The following is a 22,557-nucleotide window of genomic DNA, read 5'->3' on the forward strand; positions in this document are numbered from 1 at the left end:
ATACACTATTATCCGTCAATATATTTTATACCTTATTTTCCCCTGAATGTCTTGAATGTCGACAGAATTGATTTTGCAACGAAACTGATTCGTATTTCCGGATGTAATGACGACTACATGCAGTCTGAATATTACACGGGAATTATTATTTTTTTTTTTTTTTTTTTATTACCACGCACGAACTTCTATTTAGTTACTATATTTCTTATGATAGTTTCACGAACGGAGAATTTAACATTGAAAATATCGACAATATAAAAAATTGTATTTTTGTCAGGTTTATAGGTATATGTATATATATATATATATTTAAATATACATGTAATATCACTATAAAAGATATAGATATATTGTATATCTTTTACAGCAATATACAAATAAAAGTGAATCAGTAAAAAGTATATACTTAAGATAGTAAGAATAACATAAAATTACAACTCGAGCCATGTACCTCGTGCGTGGCGAATCAATACCTTTTCCAATTAACACCGCACTTTAATGTTGTCATCACCTTTGCACTGTACAGGAACACCATTATAATATTTAACATTTTACAAGTTTTTTTTTTTATCAAGTAGCCTAAAGATCAGGTAAAAAATAAGGCCTAATGTTTATTCCCGTTTCATATGTGTATATACATACATATGCAATCAATTATCGTACATCCATACATACATACATATACATACGTACAAGCATGTATTTATACATACAATCTATGTATAATTAGTTTTTAAGAAAAGAGAGGTTTCGAATCATAATCGTATCGTTCGTAAGAAAATAAGAGAAGTAAATTATTAAAAACTTCGAACAGAAATATTTTACATATATATACAAAGTATTTCGTATAATAGCTTTCAAAATTATTAGAAAAAACTGGAAAACCTGTAGTACCGATGCAACCCGAAAGAACTTTTTTTTTAAATCTCTCATCAGTCGAAGAAACTATACAGTTTTAGCCAATTTATTTTGATCCATTCTTACATTCTATTAAACGTTTAATATTTTACTGTCGCAGTTTACTATAAATAAAAAGACATACCTGCATAGTAGAACAAATGCCTAAGTTTGAATATTTTTAATTGGTAACGGTATTTAATATTTCGATGATACTCATATAAGTCTATAAAAATACAATACTGAATGCAATAAAATTGGCTGAATCTGCAATGTACTTACAAACGACAGTTATATTAAGATAGAATATTTTTTCTAAATTGTTTAAGATTACATAAAGTATCAAAAGTTTTATTTTAACTTTACTCTCTTATGTAAAACCCTACTTGGAGAATCTCTATCTAATGTGATGGAAAAATAATCATCGCGGAAAAAAGAACATTACGTTTAAATAATCTTATATTACCTGATCACAAGCTTATCTTCGATACATTTAAAAATATCGCGTATTTCGATCATATTTCATTCTCGCTATTTAATTTAATTCATCAATTTAATATTTTACATTCAAAAAAATCATAATCATGTTAGATAAATAACAGTTTAACGAAACAGCGATATTTTCATTTGTATCATTATTAATCATACCTGTACAGTAAAAGAATCAAATTTTGTATAAGTCGAATGCAATGAGTGTAGTACACAACTATAGACGATTTGTTATATTCCTCGGTACTTCTTTCTTAACGGCCATTTCTTTGCCTTCTTCGTTTACGATGAATTTCATTGGCAAAATAAGACGTTCTTTAGTAGTTCATGTATGAAACGTAGGTCAAGAATCAGTCTTAATTTTGCCCTCGATAGTAATAATCCTCCCTTAACTAATTATTAACAGAAAGTATCCACGAATATGAGATTATCGAAACGAACTCTCAGTAATAATTATATATTCTCAAAGAATAGTAAAGAAATTATAAGAGATGTAAGATTATACACATGGTTCCGTTAAAAGGTCGCTTTGCAAGCGTTCTACACGATAACGATTGTATTGCCGGTAAGGTGATCTAGTTTGGTCATTATCTGTGATCACTCGTGTTTTATGAGGGATTAAGTTTTCGTAACGTCCCATTAACCAATCCTGGCACAACCGATGCTGAATGTCCGCCACATTTTTAGACGCCCAAGATGCAAGCCACTGATGGAACTTCGAGTTCAAATGTTTCGTCACAGCTGGATGACACTATTACAAAAAAATAATAATAGTATAAATATTTAATATTGTTTGAGACGAATAAAAAGTTACATTCGTAAAACACACCTCTCTGGCACGGCTGAATGAATTTTGTTTATAAAGGAATGCTTCCTTACTAGCAATATAAAGCATTTGGTAACTGTTAGGATTAAATCTGCATTGTGTCTCATCAGAATTGATGATGTCAGATGTATCTCCAGAGTCTGCTAATCTTAAACCAGAAGGCCGTTTTAAAAGTGCATCTACAGAATCCAATGCTTTATCTTTGTCGGTTGATCTAGAAAGACAAAAATAATTATTAATAAAACATATTAGTGAAACAAATAAGAAAATATTATCAATAAATATTCGGATAATATAAGCAAGTATAATAAAAAATATTTACTCTGTGCCTTTCTCAGGATGATTTGTATTAGGCATGGATGCTGACATCATTCTAGCAGCTCTCTTCCTCCATTGTCTAACATTACGATACAGAAATACGGGTTTACGGCCTGCCAAGATTCTGCCTAAAGAACTCCAACCATTTCCATCCATCTACAACAACCATTTTATGTTAATTTTTTTTTAAATGTAAACTTTAATGGTGTAAATATTCGTATCTAAATCTTAATAGCATTATTCATTTCACTACTGTACGTAATTAGTACTAACAATAACTTTAACATACTTAATGTAAAAATTCTCTTATTAGAGCACAATTGTAAAATGATTTATTACAATATTGTGCACGTTGCTTTTTATGCTTTTAAGCATCATTTCATGCTTTTCTTGAAGTAATAACAATTAAATAAATTTTAAGACAGAAAGGAATTACAAAAATAAATAGTAGAAAAAGTCATAACACAATAATTTTTGCTTTTCTACATAAACAACTAAATTTTTATAAAATTATAACTTTAAAGCAAAAATCACTTTAAAAAGAAAAATTAATAGTTATTCCTTTTTGGTCCTATTATCTTCGTTTTTCTTTATTCATTGATGTTTTCTTTTACTTAATAAGTTACTTGCCATTATGTGATTGTCATTACACGCTGACACATACTTAATCACATACATATCAATGAAGTTGTATTCTATAAATAAAATTTACCAGTAATTAACTCGGAGAAATATGGATAGGTCAAAGGATATGTTTTAAAGATGAATGTAAAAATGTTAATATTTATGCAAGAAATGTTATGCACAAAAAGCAATAATCGGAAATAAATCATATTCGGCAAAATGTTTGCAACAAAACAGGTTGCCTATTGTTTTATTATTATTTTGATATATTATTGATACTATATGAGTAATTATTATTAAACAGTGAATCATATTCGATAACAAAATAATTTAAACAATTAAAAAATAAATAAAAATTGTACATGTTAGAATTCATTATTAATTATAAATATCATATAATCGTTTTTATTAATATATAATAAAAACTGTATTAACAAGTACCACTATATTTAGTTCCAGTACCAATAATATTTCGCAATAATAAAACATTTTTTTCGTATCATGTTATACAAATGAAATTAATGCAAAAGCATAAGATGAAGTGGAAAGAAACGTGTTTAAAATAATATTTCCAGTTCAATTTACGATATATCTACATTCATAGACAATGAATGAACTTGTGGACCAAAAGCATAATAAAAGAGAAAAGTATTAACATAATTTTAATTAAACTATTCAATAATTTTAAACTATGAGCTTTACTATTTTAAAATACAGATGTGTTAGAAAAGAGATATATTACTCTTAAGATTTATCACCGTTCAATATTTGGCATATGTGACATAATATTGAAATAATAAGCAAAACAAATCGAAGCTAAATAAGAAAATATCTAAAATAAAAATCAGATGAGGATAAACAAAAATTTCAACATCTGAATTAAATATTTATGATTATCATCATGTATTTAAATACAGTGTTAAAAATATTTCTTTTTTTTTTTTATAAACAATACAGGCAAAGAACTTCTTATAAAAAATGAATATCATTGGAGAATCAAAGTAATAAATTTAGTGGTACAAAATGATGTTAGACAATAATGTTTAAAAGCATTGTTCATGTATTTCAATATCTCTCTTCTATACAATATTATTGTTATCTATTATTATATGTATATTCGTTTCATATACAGATTACAGTTACAAAATATATATATATGTCTTATATATATATAGAGTTTAAAATTCACTGCGTAAAGTGAAAACGGAGATATGAGCTTATAACAATCACATAAAATCTGTCAGCAGATACGACCTCATAGTCTCAATGAAACTATATTACAAATGTTACAGTAACGTTTAAATCAGATTATTTGTGGCAACAATTACATATATGTATATCGTTAAATTAATTAAATTTGTGCCACGTTGTCTAATAAAAACGTATTGAACTGTTAAACAAATGAAAAATATATAAATACACGTACGTAATACGTGTAAACTCTCTCTCTATATATAGCGCTTAAAATTCCGTGATGCAGAGCTTTGTCAGAAAATGCATGTTTACATTTTGTACAAAATACGAAGATATATTCAATGAGGAAACAACATTGCAAACACTGCATCTGAAAATCCACTCTCGTCACAAAAGTATGTATACTGTACAAAACACTATGGCAGAGAAAACTAACAGTACCTGTTGCCCATAAAACGTATAAAACGTATATCTCAACATCAAACAATAAAACTAGTATGGAATTACTAGCGTTTTGTTAAAAAAGAAATCCTAATGCGACTTTTAAACATAATAAAGTTAAAAGCACATTAACTATGAAACTGATAAGCTTGTTGAAACCTAGAAAAAACAAAGAAGAAAGATCATTTCATAAAAATTACTCTTCAAATGTAAAACTGAGCTCAACACGAACAATGTTTAAATCCTTGAATGATAACAATTGTTATTACTGCACTGTGAAATTATCAATACCTCCAACAGAACTGTACTATCTCCAAGGAAAGAATATAAATTACACAAATGAAAATTCATTAGAGTACCGAAAGGACCTTCTTGTGCAAAAGCAATAGCAGCAACATAGAGAGCTAAACCTGTGAAACCTTTGGCAAATATTTGATCAGGGGATATCAACGCTTCATACTGTTACGTTCTTTGATCAAAGCTGCGTATTAATTAAAAGATACAAGTGACTTTCTATTTACATACTACACCATATAATCTTTGCTTCACTACTTATATATTAATATATACACAGCAAAGAATTATCATACACACGTATTTCACAATGGCGCAACAGTTAAGCCAGGAACACACTTGGTCCACGCCATGATACGCTATTTCCAGTTTAAATTTAAGCTAGAACCAATGTATACTGTATTTTATTGCATACGACAGCATGACATACCATACTACATTCTTCAAACCAATGAATTTGATCCTAAGAATGTAATACAACATGTTGCATTGATAGCTAGTTTTATAGATCAAAGTGCTCTAAACAGGCTTCAGTCCTACTATTAAAATTCATCGTTGACCTTTTATGGAATAATCTCTAATGCCTAAAAAATACACAATTTCAATGTTTCGTTAACGTACCCTAATTTAAAGATAGGGACGAGAAATTTTCCATGCTTCTTTCATTAATTTCCACGCAGGACCTTAACGTTATATGTCGTATTCTGCGTCTTCTCTTCGCATTCGTTTTTTAACAGTAACTCCGGCATATTAGGGGTATTGCAGTAACAAATTTTTTAGTTGGAGTAAGACGAATGACAGAATATGCCACGATACTGCACGACGTGAAGTGGCGTGGAAGTAATGTGTTCACGAGTCAATATCCATATTTCCTTTCCAAAGGCTTCACTAATCTTTGAATATGATAGCGAATGGTGGAATTTTATAAGTTAGTGATGCACACTACCAGTCGACCTAAGTTGCGTATCAAAACATATGTACAAATTTATATCAAATATTTACATTCTTTAAGTTCTATTTCATTTATAAATTCTAGGAATTACGATCTTATCTAGTATAATAATAGATGAAAATGAAATAAAGAGTAAGAATTGACCAATATCAAATGTTATGTTTTAAGCTAACATTTTACATTCGTTATGGCACTACTCGGATGACTTCATTTGTGTATGCCGTGTCCCCTTCCTGTTTTGTACATTTGCAAATGTGTTACACATTTGTCACTATTTTTCATCCCACAACTACACCTTCCTTTAATTATTTAACTTTCTGTTTTTAAAGAAACTTAAAGTGGACAATTACGAAAACAGTACGATAATAGACAATACACATCAATGTATACATTAAATTTTCCTTGTTCATTTCGTTGACCCGATTATTTTTACGTACGATAGCACGTTTACAGAAAAATCATGTTTTCAACATGAAACTAGATAAATCATTTTTAGTGAAGTAAAAAAATTCCAAATTTGACAAGCTTTCACAAAGCTTGTATGCTCTTATACAGTCATTTACAAAACTCACATAAAACAAAAACAACGAACAAAAACGTTATTAGATAACCATGAGACGAATAAATATAAAATTTAAATAAAATTACGAAAACAAAATATAAAATTTGTTATATGTGAATTTACACATCGTGCGTTTTCCTTCATATTATGAAAAATATTAAATACCTTTCAATCCTAAACCCATAAAAAAGATTTGAATAAAAAATATCACATTAAAAAAAAAAAAAACCCTGATGAATAATTACGTGGACAAGTACGTCAACCTAGAAGTTGTTCACATCGTAAGAAACGAGGAAGCAAAGCAATTACGAAAAACGGATGAAATAGTACTAATAATAGTAGCATGTTTATGAATGTTGTTGGCGATCTTCTGCATTTAAAATTTGAAAAAATTGCTCTTCAAGTGTCGTTGTCCTATTTTAAATTCATAGAATGTAGAAATATAATTTATAAGGTATCGTATAACGTTTAACGGTGTTGTTGCAACACACCAAAAGTACGAGCGAATATATACAGAATGAAGAACGGGGATTTGTTTTGTAGTCCACTATGCAAAATTTTACTTAATTTACAGCACCACGTTGGACGCACTGAGATGGAAATCATGTCTCTCTTATCTCTTTAAATATTATGAAAATAAATATATGACCTTCCGTTATCTTTTTTTTTTTGCGTTTAAAAGAATATTAGTTCGTTCTACTTATGTATACAAAGATCTGTGACTTCTATGCAACGACAAGTATGAATCAGTGCTTTGACCCCATTCGCATAATAAAGCGTCGATGATAGCAGATCTTGTATGACCATGTAGCTTCCTCGTATTAGCAAACAACCGATATATATATATACATATATATGTATATATTTATCCATAAATACATATACATATAGATATATAGATATATATAAACGTATGCATATACACATATATAAAAATATATATGTACATCTATATAAAACATATACATGTACACATACATTTATATACGTATATATATACACACATACATGCTGCAACGTTTGATCCTAAAATATTTTCTACTTTTAAGGAAGTCAACAAAGATTCTCTTGAAGACTGATTTCTGGAAAAGTGCCTGACTGCGATTAAAACGTTTTACGCATGAATACCTCTGCATTAATATAATCACACGAAGTAATAGAAGAAAGTTTTGTATAACTTCCATTCTTTGGGACACTAGTTGTACACTAAATGGCAACAGTACAACTCCAATCACAGACATCAAATACGAATGAACGTAAACTGCAACGGTGGCAATGATTATGAAAAGGGATGTGGATCCTATACCTTCTTGCTAATGTCAGTGTTCTTGCGCTTTCTGCCCCTCCCCCCCCTTGCTGCCTGGTCGTTACTCACAGGATGATTGGTTGTTGGCTCATTGTCTGTTAAGGTAGGGGTGTCTTTCGGGCTAGTCTGTCCAGCTGGAGCAGAATACCTCTCAACATATGTAGACCATTTTTCAGACACTGTAACTCCTTCCCTTTCCCTTTCCCTACAACTGTTGTCCATTGCCTCATCACCCTCTGTATCCAATAATTCCATTGTCATTTTGCAGTCCTTTTTATACTGTAACAATAAAAAATTACGAATTCATAATTACCTTCGTGCAATCCGTTAAATGTAACATTTTCTATTTTAAGTTTTATCACATGATTGTTTGCAATCGAAATTATTAATCGGTATATTAATATTACGAATATAACATAAAACCGCGGTAGAAATAATATTAAGACAAAAAGTTTTGTAACATATTAAGTTCGAGATATCTCTTAAATCAGGTTAAACCAACATTTTTATTTATAGAGTACATTCGTTTTAAAAGAGAAGATTAATATCGAATACTTACTATGTATATTTTAAAACAGTTTTCGTCTGCCATGGCTTTCTCAGCTTTACGTTGATACGCCATTTCCGCACCAAGTCTCATATATGCAGTAGCACACAAACCACCGGCACCACTACTTTCTTTTGGTTGACGCTGTTCTCGTTGAAATAGTTCCATGCATTGCTGGCATATGGGATCCGAAACCAAATGCTGCAACTGAACGTATCATATTTTTGTTTATGAATTAGTTACCGTTGTAAAGATGCATTGACTGGCATTCCTAGATAAATTTTGAAATATTAAAACACGTGTACTTACTTGTCTCACAGCATACGTTACAACCTTATCCAACGTGAAGGCAATATATGCATGAATACCGAACATTTCTCGTAACGTATCTTCATACGCGGTGCTCTCCATATTACCGTCCAGGACATTTTTAACCATATCCAAAAATGCAGGATAATAGTCCTCAATTTCAATTTCATCTACATCAAATACACGACCGTGTTAAATTTTAATGATATTCATTTGCAATTGTTAATTATGTAGATAGAACAATAGTTTATTTACTTACTTTTGGGTTTTAATCTTAATGCGACGGCTGTACTTTCTTTGCGCTGCTGCTTGTACCGCGATTCCTCTTCCGCAAGGGCAACTGCTCTTTCATACATTTTTGTCAACCTTTCACACAGGATGTGATGTAACCTCAAAAAGAGGTACCAATTGTTACTCCCCATGAAAAGCGTGTACGCTTCTTCAGGGTCGTTCGACAGGGCATGAATGGGTAGCTTTACATCGGGTTCGGTTTTAATCGACGTGGAAGACGGAATCGGAGATACCGGCGCTTTGTTCCTATTCGCTTGAAGACCACCACCCAACGGAGAAGCATTCATCGTTATTGATTGAGAATTGCTACACGCTGCTACATTCATATCTTCTTTTTCATCTGTTACGATAACGCGAGTTAAATAAATTCAATTTTTTTATAAACTATAGAAATTTCGTTCAATTATTATGTTTTACTTACCATCTTCATCCCTTTCGTCGTCGCTAAGCTCCTGGCGTGGATGAAAGAAAAGATCAGGTATAAAATGCTTCAATAAAAGCTTTATTCGTTGTTTATCTTCTTTGTGGATAGCTGTTTGACGTTTTACGTGATGAATAAGAAGATTAGCTGCATCGTCTAGAACAGATTTATCTTTATAGGGTAATACAAGGTGCGGGCCGCTATTGTTTTGGCCGTCTCCGTTGCCATCGTCCACTTGTTCGTGTCTCTGCAAGATGAATAGATATTTAATAATGAGAAAATAAAATGTACATGCGTAAAAGAAACGTTACAAACCTCATCATATAACGTTTCAATCTCATTAAATAAGCTTTTAGATCTTAGTGCTTTCACGTCATTTTGCTTAAAATTGATACCCTGATGATCTAGGGACTTTAAGTAATATTTCTCGTTTTGTTCCCTCCAAATTTTATTAAAACCTTTCTGCGCCTCCCGCCACTCTTCCTCTTTACTTTTTAATCGTCGAAGAACCACTGGTACCGCTACTATAGGATTTTTCTTAAGACCGTCTATAATATCAGCAGCTTTATCGCCGTATATCCTCTTCAAAGCCCTCTGATGAATCGTAGGAGAACAACCACCAAGACAATCATCGAGCTTGAATTTCTGAAGTTCCTCTTGACTCATTCTACTCATTTTCTTGTGAACACCTTCGAGAACTCTAATCGTTGACGCATTTGTTTCTATCACACCGTCCAATTCGAATCGTTCATCCTCGCAGCGATAAATCGATTCTTCGTATTGAGTTTTTCTAAATGTTACATTGAACAATAAAATCTCCCGCGTCGATTGATCACAAGTACTATGTAAAAAATAATTAGGAAAATAAATACAAACCTCGATGTTACGAATGTGCTGTCCTCTGACCAAGTTGGAAACGAAACCCATGTATCATTAAGAACTTCTTTACACAACTGCGTTCTCCCTGTACACTTTGGTTGAACGTATGACTTTGGTAACGCGCAATACGACGCTCCTAGACGTTTACATGCTGTATAATCGATTTCCATCGCCAAATCGCCTTGAGGTCGCTCTTGATGACTTCGTACAACATTATTTGGTAGCGCTTCGACGTTTAAATTGCTCCCTGTGTTTGTTGTGGCGGTAGTGGAGGAGTCAGGTAAATGACCAAGGAAATCCTTAAACCAGCGTAAAAGCTCCGGAAAGCGACCGAGAAATGGCGTTATCAACTGCACCAGCTCAGATTTGGACACTATCTCTTGATTAAAAAGGACCAAGCATCTCAGAAAATTTTCATATACTTCCTGAGACCTCAGAGCTTTACGAACCTAAGCAAGTATATTTTCAAATTCAACATTTTTCTGATTTTTTTTATAGTTAATATTACTTTTTTATTCGATATAATAATCAAATAAAATATAACTTTTTAAAATTTAATACTACAATAATTCTGAATTCCAAGTGCTAACCTTGTCAAAGAACGCATAGTCGTTCAAACTGCCGTATTTCCCAGCTTCAGCTATAGTAACGCATTCGCGTATAGAGGACACCTTATGTTTCTTCAAGGGGGGTGGACCGTGTTGTATATGATGAGAATTTCCGGCTGTTACCGAAGGCGTGAACGATGGACTTCTTTTTAATTGTCCTGTACTGTGGCCAAATTTCTGAACACTATTAATATCTCGTACGCCAGATCTGTCACGTTCTCGTTCACGATCCCTGTGATCGCGACTTTCACGTTCTATTGTACCAGTGCCGCTCGACTCTCGCAATTCTCTCGAAATATTTCCCGAATTGTTGTATGGTGCCTTAGGTCCCAATGGTTTCTTAACGATTGTTGTATGATCGTTAACGGTAGCAGTCTTGTTACTCTGAAACATAACAGACTAATACCAATCAGAAAACGCCGTTACAACTCTATATTTGAAGGAACATTAATAATCGAATATTTTATTTCTTTCTATAGTTAACATTCGATATATGTGACTCACCAGTGAGCTCTGTTGATTAGTAGCGTCTGGTAAAAATTGCCCGAACTCGGCAAGCAAATCTTCTTGATTTTCAAACAACTTTGCAACTTGACTGTAAACTTCTGCTTCTGTTAAGTGCTTTGCACCTCCAGTTGCACCAGACCCACTCGTACCACCCATATGCCCAGATTCTTTCAAATTCCTTTGTTCTTTCTGATACGTATGCAAAATTTCTAAAAATCTTTTATACTTGTCTGGTTGACCTTGGAATCGGTTCTAAAATTCAAAACAATCGAGATAGTAAAACGACTTATCTTATATCTTGTTACTATAATTTTTCAATCGGATGCAAACCTTGATTTTATTGACATAATTAATTGCATGATTAAATTCAACCGGTTGACTCTGTTGAGTTTGTCCACTGGTTGGTATTCCATCTTGTGCTTGGCTTAACGCTTGACTCACAGCCTGAGCTTGAGCTGCACTAACGTGCGAATTATTGTATGTCTGTACTGGTGGTGGTGATGGTGCATGTACTGTTAAACTATTGTTGGAAATATTGTTTGCCAAAGAATGATGTATATTTCCAGATCTGATTTTAAATAAAACGACCAATCGATTACTAACACGTTCGGTAAAAGAACTAAAAAGTCGAATGATAACCGCCGATATCTTACCCTTGCATTATTTGCAAAACTGGGGGTGCTTTTGCTGGTTGTGTTGGTGGACTCGCAACAGGGGGCGAACCAACGTTTACTGTACAATGATGCTGCGATAAAGTAGCAGTATGCGTTGCCGTTGGACTCGGCATACTGACTGATACTTGAAACGCGTATCCTTGCTCGTTTGCCTGTACTTCTATTTTATATCCCGGTGGAAGAAATGTGTTGAAACCAACAATAAGTTCAGGATGCCCTTTGAATAAATGACTCACTCGTGTTATGACTCCTGGAGTATCTATGCTTTGTGACTTGAATTCTTTCATAATATCTAAGAAGTCATTATACACCTACAAATAAGCATGTAATATAATTACTTATATTAACAATACTATTTAATGAAACAGACATGGAATATCATGCTATATAAATTATCTTCAATATACCTGCGGCTGATCACTAAATTTGTACTTGACTTTATCTAAGTAGGACAATGCATCTTCTACTTTTAATCTCTGAAATTGTTGGGATCCACTACCACCACCTAGGCTGGTGCCTGGTGGGGTTGAAGCTAATGGTGTTACATTACTAGAATGAACCTATGAAAGGAACAAGAAAATTTTTATGCAACATTTATTTAGTCAAAAACACAAAATCTTTTCAATTTTATATATATATATATTTACAGAAAATTATTGCTCATAAATGTTTCATATGAAGTTTAAAATGTTATAATATTCATGTAATATGAACCTTATGCCTTATTGTTGGTTGTTGCTGGCTATGAACTTGACTTTGTGTTCCTGATGTAGGTTGTTGAGAACCCATACTATGGTTATTCCCACCACCTATCCCACTATGCAATCCTCCACCAGTATTTACACTGCTACTGCTACATGTAGAAGTAAGTCCTGCAGATCCACTTCCCTAAAAAAAAATATGCAACAATTGCAAAATATCCTAACGCGATTACTACCGAACATTCGATCACGTTTCTGTAGTTTTAAATTTGTAGCACGGTACCAAAAATGAATACATCTTGAACGTAAAGATACTTTAAACAAAACGATTTATCTTTTTTCTTCCCGTTAAATAGACCAATAAATCGTACAAATCACATCATAGGGAAATAAATTTATTAACGTAGCAATTACAAAAGCGTAACGCGCGGACGTTTAATTCGATAGATCGGTTTTAGGCGGATTAATTTCATTCGCTCTCGTATCGGTTCTACCGTATATTTCGTACTTCGTAAAATGCAATTATGAGCAATAATTCCAAAGAAAAAAAGTAAATTCAAATGTATCGTTATATTTAAATACATTTTTAAAAATAGCAAAGATTCAAGAACGTAAAAAACGATGGTTTCAATTGTTTTTCTGTTGGTCGCTATTGTTATTATAACGTAGATAACGCACCTTAATGGGGGACGGAGCCGCGGTCGGCACAACAATTGCTCCAGTGTATTGCTGTTGAGCTTGGGCAGTTCCAAATTGTATGCTTCCCGGCATTTCTTTCGAAGTAACTGATCGAACTGCTTGGCCAGGTACAACAACGCCTATTCCACTGCTTGAATGGTACTCTAAACCACCTCCTCCGCCACCTAAGCCACTTCCTGCACTCACTGACGAGTGCTTTAATGTTGCTGCTGCTGGTGATGCTACCTCGTCCAGCCCGCGAACGCGTTTCATCGCAGATCACATTGGAAATGCTACGAATCGAGAGACGGTATCGCTCAAACACTTATTTCACGTGATAGTCTCATATTGTTCAACCCTTTGGTTGCCGTGGTTGTTTACAAGTGCTTGATATCGGTGCAGCGCGTGCAGCGAACGCCTATAGGCGTTCAACAAATGTGATTAAGAAATTCGGGACTTCTACATACTACACGTACGTTTAGCGTTCGAGCTCAGTATCAAAAGGGTTTATGTATTAAAAAATGACCGTCGTCTGCTATGCACTTATAAACAATGAGGTTTGCAATATCGTTCTTGGCGTATTTGGCGCGCCACGGAACAGACGGAAGAGCCCCGTACAGCTTCGAAAGCGTTCAGTATTGTTTCGTTTACGGTGATAAAGTGACGCGATCGCTAATGCATCCACAGTACGCGAGCCAACGCGCACATAAATACGTTCGTAAGCGAGCTGAAATGCAATCTTAAACTATACTCTATGCACTCCAAACGAATTGATTTCAATTTACACGGCTGTCCCAGAATTTTGAAAGCACCGCGCGCCGAGAGCTCCGTGTGACAGCACCACGCAACGGAACCGAAGCAGCGAGAGCACTTTCCCGTAACTTCATACGTAGAAGAAACTTTCTGTCTAAAAAGATGCGACAGAGATCGTGAAAATCGACGAAAAGGTAAAAACTTCATCATTGTTTCTACGAAAGAAAATCACCAAGTTACGAATCCTAAACGTTTCCCTCGCATTTTCTCGGATTCGAACGCGTCACAATGCGACTCTGAAATTAATTCCGAACATCGGTATGCGATATCTTGTTAAAAATATATTACACGATATAGCGATTTATTATCGATCGATTTTAAGTAATTCAGAATGAGATTTTTCGTTCGATTTTAAAGTTAAAAATAGCCGAATTACTCATACCTACGACTACTATATACATTGCATAATATTAAACACCTAAAATGCACGTGGTTATGTTTTTTTAATTCATATGGATATGAAATGTTATTGTAAAGAATAAACGATAAGCTTAATACTAGAAATTTGTTGAGAAAATGGACTTTTTATAGTGTTTCAGATAATATAACCTCACATAAATGATGCTGTGTATTATATATGTATAATTATATGTACGTTTTGTAAAAATAAAAATTTCTTTCAAGAAACATTAATGATTATTAATATTGATGAATGCACATTGAAATGAGTGATACATTTTTATTCGTATAATTACCAATTGCTCTTGCATATCATCAATTTCTACACTGTCATATATACTCTTTTATACTGTGCTTTTTGACGACTTTTGGATCAAATAAACAAAACCATAATGTATAAAAATATATGCTACAAAAAGTATGACATATACATAAATTAAGTCTTTCAAAACTTAGTTCTTAACCGTTGCTCATATTATTTCTTCGATGTTTGACTTTGTTTAGATATACGATATAGAAATGTTCTCCTAAGATTATTTATGTTTACACAGGAATAAATCCTACTGTTGTTACTTGTTAATTGAATCTATGAATATGTTAATTAACATTATCTAAGTGAACAGATAAGATTTTCAAGGAAATATGTTCTACTTTGTTCTTATACTTGTACTTATGAAAATATATGCTTAAATACTTTATTCGTTACTTCTTTTTAACCAGCAATGTTACAAAGATTCATAGCACTTTTTGAATCTTTTTCTAACAATGTTTACTTTATTCCCATGAATATGAGAGACAAAATATAGCGATAAATAACATGCAAAAAAGGTTCTGATACTATAGAGAAGCTACTTGTGTATACTTGTAAACAATGGTAAGGTATCTGTATGATTTAGAATAATACAAAATTAAAGATGATAAAAATCATGTTATCAAATGAAAGTTATACTGTATTCCAAAAGTTTGTTATAAAAATAATTGCACCTTATTGCTTCTACATCTGCATAATAGATCTACATCTATATAATAGTTTATAATGATGTTTCACGTATATAGGAACATTGTTAATATAGACAAAAGAAGAAAATGTTCAGATATTAGGTTGATGCGTACAAAATGTTTCTTTAATTTTGGGTTGTACGGTATCCAATCGTTAATTGTTATATATCATTTTAAAGACGAAGGATTTTCTTCTAAAAGAGGTTTCTAGTTTGGTACTTCGTGTTTCTTGTTTTACGGTATAAAGAATCAGTTTAATGACTGATGTTAATGCTGTATAAAAGGAAGATGTAACTTTAATATATGGAGAAGAATTTGACGTTAGTTTTGAAAATTTATAAATAACGATGCTTGAATGGTATTTAGCATAGAGAATTCCTGACATTCGTCAAAACAAAACAATGCAACCGATGCATAGTCTAAAGATGTGCAGAAAATCATACGAATAGTGTAGATGAAATACATTAAGTTCTGAGCGAGGCTAGGTGACTGATGTTTATTCGAAGAAACCAAATTTCATATGCAGCAACCTAATGTAAAAGGTGTACATACCAATTTCCATCTGAAAAGAAGTTGAACGTCCTTGCACCACTGAATTTCGAGGGAAGTTGTCCAGGAGCAAGTGGTCGAGGTGAAATGGTTGATCGCGACGAAAGTTGTACTCTTCCACGAGGAGATACGGCCGTCGGTGGAATTTCTTTCTTCGGAAAATTTCGATCGCGGTATCGGCCTCGCGAGAGGAATTTCGCTGGGACAGAGAGACGAAATAGAGCCGGTAAAGCCAGCTGCACGGACGCGCACAGGCCGTCCCGTGAAGTCGTCGAAGCGAGGTTTGTCAGTGTTGCACGTTTCCAAACACTTCCCGGCCCTCGACGTTACGCAATATTCCACGTAAATACATAACACATTTTCCCGAGAGCTCCAGTGAAAATATTCGTCCTGCGGTGCTCCTTCTACAAAGGAGCCACCTCGAGTACCCGAAGCACTTGTACCACCTCTTCCCGTCGTAATCGGTCTTTTCCAGTCGTATAACTGACTTTCCGCACAAAAGCTTCGGCTCCGTTGTTTTTTCACGACCAAAAAATCGACGAAGCCTTAACGGGCCGGTCGGTCTGGTCGCGACAGGAATTTACTATGCTCTCTCGGATCTCCCTCTCAGAACCATCGAAATCTCGTTGTGTGAGTAAACAAACTTAGTAAAATGCACATTTTCGCGAGTACTTCAATGGATTACCGCACTTTTTTAAAGAAAAAAAGGCAAATGCGAAAGGCATACTCGCACTCTCGAGGTACAAGGCAAACTATTGGATTTTGTATGGCAAACAAGGAACTGACTGGTCGTATAGCGGGATGAGGAAGGTGGAGGGGATCGCGCAGGACCGTATTCATCCGCTAAGCGTCTCTGTTACCAACCACTCGGGTACCTCCTGCAAAGCGTACGTGCCACACAGGTCTTACGAGACTTCTCTTCGAACTTTCATTAATTGTGCATCGATTATTCTTCGGTATTTTTTCCACGTTTTCTTGGATAAAGGCACTCCACACACTTTTAAATAACTTAAAACATCCGGAATCACTCGGAATGTAATCGCTGCGACAAAATCGTCTTAGAACGCATTAACATGACAATTACGCACGCGTGTATTTGTAGCATCGTATTTTTCTACGGCTATCGCTTGACCACGCTTTCCAGTCGATCAGTGACATTTTAAGTTTCATAGAGTAAATAGAGTATTTCGATCGATAGAAATTTAAGTATTTTTTTTATTATTTTACCGAAATTTTTTTGTAAGCAAACATTGTCGTAATAATTCGTGTTCGTTACATCGAATCGAATTAATATATAAGATAAAGAATGTTCATTACCAAAAAAAAAACAACTAATATCTATAGATATAAATACTTTGGAGAAAAAAAGCAGATGAATAGTCTCGAATAACGTACCGCCAAACTTTCGGTCAAGCACTTCTGCACACGAACTTTTTATAAGTCACGTTAATTATTATAGAGTAATTAGTAACTGAATCCCCACTTTACGAGTTCTATTTACTCGAACAGTATTGCAGTTTTCACAGCATATGGAATTTTAATTACGCCATACAGCACGACGATTTAACATAGACCGATCGAGACACTCTTAATTTTCTATAAACTAGGGTACGAGTACGAAATATTTTATGCAAATAGTGTAGAACGTAAAAAAAACATAGGAGCCAGAAAGCGTGATACATATAAAAATTACTTAAGAAACTATATTACAAAAAAAATTGTTTTCATCGCAATTGCGTTTCTTTGGATGTCGATCGTTATACCTTTTTCAAGTAAGTCCGAGTACTGCGATAATTTACACAAAGGAGTTACTATTAAACATCTTCGGAAGAACGTCGCATCGCGTCGATGAAATTGGAGAATTGCATGGTGCCTAATGTGTCGGTGATGAATACAGCCCTGAAAATTGTGGCGGCGAAGCCGCCAAGAGGCGCGCGCAGTCCACGAAATATCCAAGCGTTTCCCCGCGGCCGACATGTTCGCGCGGCCAACAGCTGTTCCGAAAGGCGAGCGAACTCCCCATCGTAATCTGGGTCATGGAAACTGCGCAAAATGGGTTGCACTTGCACCGAAAACGCGCATTTCTTCAAAAACCGGCGGATCGCCTCGGGAATTTCGCCTAATCCTATGGACGGAACTAGCACGCGATACGTTGCTGTCCACACTATAAATTGCCATTCGAAATATGCAACCTCCTCCGAGCAGCCGTTGCATATCTGTCAACGTGCTTGACTGGTTCCCGACGAGAGAGCCGTACGTGGATTGGCCGAGGATTTTCGGACATCGACCTACGCGCGAGCCTCGAAACGTGCTAATCACAGAATGCGTGTAGACGATATTTTGTCGAATATACCACGTGCCCGTGTGAATAATCCCGTCTTAATGTCTTTCGCCCGGTATTTCTTCCTATGGAATCTTTTATCGAACAGTCCCGTACAATTTTCTCTTCGACGCCGTACGAAGTCAGGCACAGCCCACGTGAAACGTAATCGGTATCCCTTGAATACGTATACGGCACCACGTGATTGATTTGGTATTTTCGTTTAACCTTTATAATACTCGTAATTTGTAAGTTCTTTCAGAAATGCTATTATCACGATTGTACACGTCCAGTAATTGGTTCACACACGATTCAGGTTGAAACAATGTTGAGCCAACGATGAATTCTAATTTCGTCTGATACTTGGTATATGATTGTTTTGTGACGTATCGAGCACTTTAAGTCGATTAAACTTGAACCTTTTTTTTTTGTTAAAAAATTGCTATTCGCAGAACCATGCATCGGTAACTTTAAAACTAATAAAGAAAATATTTCTAGATTAATGCAAGGTACATTTTTGTATATTCCCACACAGCATAAATAAACAATAAAATGAATTTTCTACAAATAATATTGTTATTTTATTTATTAGAATAATGAAAGAATTAAATTTATATTTAATCTCATTTAGTCTCAGTGAAATTTGAATTATTTATAAAATATTACTGTCTATCATGTAAATACATATATTGATTAAATGTGTTAAATAAATATATTAATTTATATTTCATATAATTTATTTTATAGATTATATGCTATACGTTTTTAAACTAACAAACTTGTTATTAATCAAAATAATATAAACATTGAAAAGACTGAGAAAGATAAAATATATTTTGTATAATAAGAATTTCACATTGTACATTGCACATTGCAATAAACAAATTTGCCATAAAATGTTTAAGAAAGTGGTTGTAGGCATATCTGGTGGAATTGATAGTGCTGTTGCAGCACTTATGTTAAAAAATAAAGGTAATTTAAGAGCATCGAAGAATCGAGTACTACGTATCAATTAATAATATTTTTAAAATATTAAAACCAGAATTATCACAGGATTCAATGTCACTGGAGTATTTATGAAAAATTGGGATATAGTTGATGAAACTGGAAGGTGTGCAACTGAAAAAGAACATGAACATGCACTATGGGTGTGTAATAAATTAAAAATTCCTCTTATAGAAGTCAATTTTGTAAAAGAATATTGGAATAATGTCTTCAGGTATGTATCTTTATCTACTTTTTTTTAAGATTAATATTTTACTGTTTGTGCTGTTTCTAGCTACTTGATAGATCATTATGAAAAAGGGAGTACACCTAATCCTGATATTCTATGTAACAAATATATTAAATTTGACAAATTTTTTCATTTTGCGCGTACTGAACTTCAAGCTGATGCTATTGCAACTGGACACTATGTTAGAACCAGTTTTGGACCATATCTTGAACATTTCAAACCAGACACCAGTAAGTATAACTTTTAATAGTATGCATATATATGTTTCATAGTTGTAAATATAATTGGTAACATTATTTTTAATACTTTTTAGGCGTTCATTTATTTAAAGCACAAGATAAGAATAAAGATCAGACATTTTTCTTGTGTCAAATACCTCAGCACACATTACGATATTCTATGTTTCCTCTTGGAAATCATTTGAAAAGTAATGTTAAACAAATTGCCAAAGAAGCTGGATTAGATTTAATTATTCATAAAAAGGAAAGCATGGGTATATGTTTTGTGGGGAAACGAAATTTTCAAGATTTCATATCAGAGGTATATAATGATTTCAAATATATTTAAAATATAGTTGTTAGTTTGTTTATTAATTTTTTTCATAATATTTGTAGTACATATCCGACAAACCTGGGGATTTTGTAGACTTGGATAGTGGTCAAGTAGTTGGAAAACACTTGGGCTTTCATCATTGGACCATAGGTCAGAGAACCAGAATTGCAGGTAGTCCGGAAGCATACTTTGTGCAAAAGAAGGATGCAGGAACGAATAATATAATTGTAGTATGTATGAAAAGTTAAGCACATTAATTCGTTACTAGATTATTGTTATTTATTAATGTTTATAGGTTCGAGGAACACATCATCCAGCATTATATTCAAATTTTATGATAACAGAATCTGCTTATTGGATACACAAAGAACCAGAACAATTTAATAACTATTTCAGAATATTAAATTGTGACTTTCGTTGTCAGCATAGATATTCTGTAATATCTTGCTTAATTCACAAAACTACAAATGATCAGCTACTAATTCGAATTAGCCAACCTACAAGAGCAGTTACAGATGGACAGGTATAGTTTTCTTTGTATATTAATTTTGTTAGATTACTATGTTATAGTATTTAATAATAAATAATACTTATTATTAATTCAGTTTGCTATTTTCTATAACGGCGAAGAATGTTTGGGCAGTGCCCCGATTTTACGCACTGGCCCATCATATCATTCTCTTAATCAAGAAGTCAATGTTGAACAATTGCCAGATTATTACAAACACGAGGAAGAATTTGCACATGCCACTGTGTAATTTATAATACATATTTGACAGTAACATACTGTAAAATATACTTTGTTAGTAAAAAATAAACTGGAAAATATACTGGAAAATTTCGATATCATTTTTATTGGTTATATTGTCTTTCCCTTGTTTTTTGAATAACCTTAAAAAATCAAAATCAAAGTTTCTTCCGTATTTTATTATAGGTTTACATCGTCATGTTATTTCTCATTTGCAGCATAAAATGTTATGTTACACTAAATATACTTGTTTAAATCGACTCATCGATAGATCGAGTGCGATTAAATTAAACTGTACTACTAACAATTGTCCCAAAAACAGTAAACCATCGGTAACTTGAAATTAGAAGTAGAAGATTTCGCTTACACGACAGAGTATTTGGTTAAAATGGTCCGTGATTGTAGAAAAACGAAAGTAAAATCATATTGGTGATACAATTATACATTTCAATATTGCAATTTTCTTCTGGAGCAATACACATTTATTAAGATCTACGGGCAATGACGATGATGACCGCCGAAGAGGAACTTTATGGATGCAATATAGTGTATTGGAATTTCTTGCCAAATCATGAATGCGTCAGCAGGAGAAAAGTACAATCTAGCGGTGAGTTAATCCCTGCGAATCTAATTTGGAAAAGGACCTCTGCGATTCAAGTTTGACAAAAAAAGACAAACCGTCGATGTTAATCGTATAAACTATCGTGTACGATGACTCCGTAATTTTAATCAGTACTAAAAGTTTAAACATTGAAAGGGAACAGAGGAAAAATAAAATTGAATATTGTACCATCCCAGAGGTACCAGCGATTACCGGGAGCCTCGAAGGAAAGTGCAATAGAATCTGTCAACAATGTAGTATACTCGTTAATCTTTTATAATTAGGCATTACAATGTAACTTTGCGGACTGTTTTAGAGATGACGGCATAAACCACCGAGAACGATCGCCACAGTATTGCAATGTAACTCTGCATTGAGGTAAAGGTTCTTTGGTAACTGCAGGGAAAAGTGCTGCATAAATAGTCGAAGAACATAGCATGCACATTGGTTTCCTATAACTTCGTTACTCTAAAAGTTCCAGTAGAACATCAGCTGTGAAAAAATGAAGAAAAAACATCCAACGAACTTTGACTCGTTATTCAAGGTTCCGCTGAAATCCGAGGATTTTATTATGGGCGAGGAAAAGGGGGCTCGAACTTGTTACACCGGTAACAGTAATTGAGCACCGTGCGGTAACGGACGAGAAATCGGAAGTACCGCGGAGATGATTGCTCGTTCGCCTTTTGAAGTTCCTACGTCTTGTAACGGCAATCGGCGCTGGCGATGAGAAAAGACGTTAATAACGTCGGGGGTTACGTGTAGAATGTAAAACAGCGCGACGCGTTATTGAACGATAACTGCAAGTTATTAGGGTCGATTGACGA

The 22,557-nt window shown here is 33.7% G+C and overlaps 2 protein-coding genes across 12 annotated transcripts; one reads left to right on the plus strand and one right to left on the minus strand.

The window, feature by feature from the left end:
• Positions 1-308: 308 nt before the first annotated feature.
• On the minus strand, positions 309-18,168 carry Sin3a (SIN3 transcription regulator family member A). 5 transcript variants are annotated; one of them, XM_076783791.1, is made up of 19 exons: positions 18,042-18,168; positions 16,282-17,320; positions 13,519-13,811; positions 12,854-13,027; positions 12,547-12,699; positions 12,119-12,450; positions 11,796-12,033; positions 11,463-11,717; positions 10,941-11,357; positions 10,348-10,799; positions 9,787-10,261; positions 9,472-9,718; positions 9,019-9,390; positions 8,760-8,929; positions 8,463-8,657; positions 7,904-8,182; positions 2,535-2,686; positions 2,216-2,426; positions 309-2,137 (listed from the first exon to the last, which is right to left on the minus strand). In XM_076783791.1, the coding sequence occupies exons 3-19, from the start codon at positions 13,789-13,791 to the stop codon at positions 1,886-1,888; spliced, it is 4,647 nt and encodes a 1,548-aa protein (XP_076639906.1). In that variant the 5' UTR covers positions 13,792-13,811; positions 16,282-17,320; positions 18,042-18,168; the 3' UTR covers positions 309-1,885. The 5 variants fall into 5 exon arrangements, with proteins under 5 accessions (XP_076639906.1, XP_076639907.1, XP_076639908.1 ...); XM_076783792.1 differs by having other exon boundaries at positions 10,941-11,342; positions 16,282-18,081; XM_076783793.1 differs by having other exon boundaries at positions 7,973-8,182; positions 16,282-18,081.
• A 484-nt stretch (positions 18,169-18,652) lies between these two features.
• On the plus strand, positions 18,653-21,447 carry LOC143351831 (mitochondrial tRNA-specific 2-thiouridylase 1). 7 transcript variants are annotated; one of them, XM_076783824.1, is made up of 9 exons: positions 18,653-18,770; positions 18,861-19,107; positions 19,346-19,570; positions 19,652-19,817; positions 19,878-20,062; positions 20,146-20,372; positions 20,447-20,614; positions 20,680-20,907; positions 20,990-21,445. In XM_076783824.1, exons 3-9 carry the CDS (start codon positions 19,495-19,497, stop codon positions 21,140-21,142), a joined length of 1,203 nt encoding a protein of 400 aa, XP_076639939.1. In that variant the 5' UTR covers positions 18,653-18,770; positions 18,861-19,107; positions 19,346-19,494; the 3' UTR covers positions 21,143-21,445. The 7 variants fall into 7 exon arrangements, with proteins under 7 accessions (XP_076639939.1, XP_076639941.1, XP_076639940.1 ...); XM_076783823.1 differs by having other exon boundaries at positions 18,757-18,846; positions 18,915-19,107; XM_076783826.1 differs by lacking the exon at positions 18,861-19,107 and having other exon boundaries at positions 18,678-18,811.
• The last annotated feature ends 1,110 nt before the right edge of the window (positions 21,448-22,557 follow it).

This window comes from Colletes latitarsis, chromosome 2, assembly GCF_051014445.1.
Source record: "Colletes latitarsis isolate SP2378_abdomen chromosome 2, iyColLati1, whole genome shotgun sequence".
In the NCBI taxonomy this organism is placed as follows: Eukaryota; Metazoa; Arthropoda; class Insecta; order Hymenoptera; family Colletidae; genus Colletes; species Colletes latitarsis.

Bases quoted from the DNA above. Each gene is read 5' to 3' on its own strand.
- Sin3a (XM_076783791.1), bottom strand. From the start codon at position 13,791: ATGAAACGCGTTCGCGGGCTGGACGAGGTAGCATCACCAGCAGCAGCA. The intron at 13,028-13,518 runs GTGCGTTATCTA...ATTTTTTTTTAG, and splicing joins CGGCTCCGTCCCCCATTAAG to GGAAGTGGATCTGCAGGACT. The intron at 8,658-8,759 runs GTAAGTACACGT...TGATACGTTCAG, and splicing joins TAACGTATGCTGTGAGACAA to TTGCAGCATTTGGTTTCGGA.
- LOC143351831 (XM_076783824.1), top strand. From the start codon at position 19,495: ATGTTTAAGAAAGTGGTTGTAGGCATATCTGGTGGAATTGATAGTGCT. The intron at 19,571-19,651 runs GTAATTTAAGAG...GAATTATCACAG, and splicing joins ACTTATGTTAAAAAATAAAG to GATTCAATGTCACTGGAGTA. The intron at 20,063-20,145 runs GTAAGTATAACT...AATACTTTTTAG, and splicing joins ACATTTCAAACCAGACACCA to GCGTTCATTTATTTAAAGCA.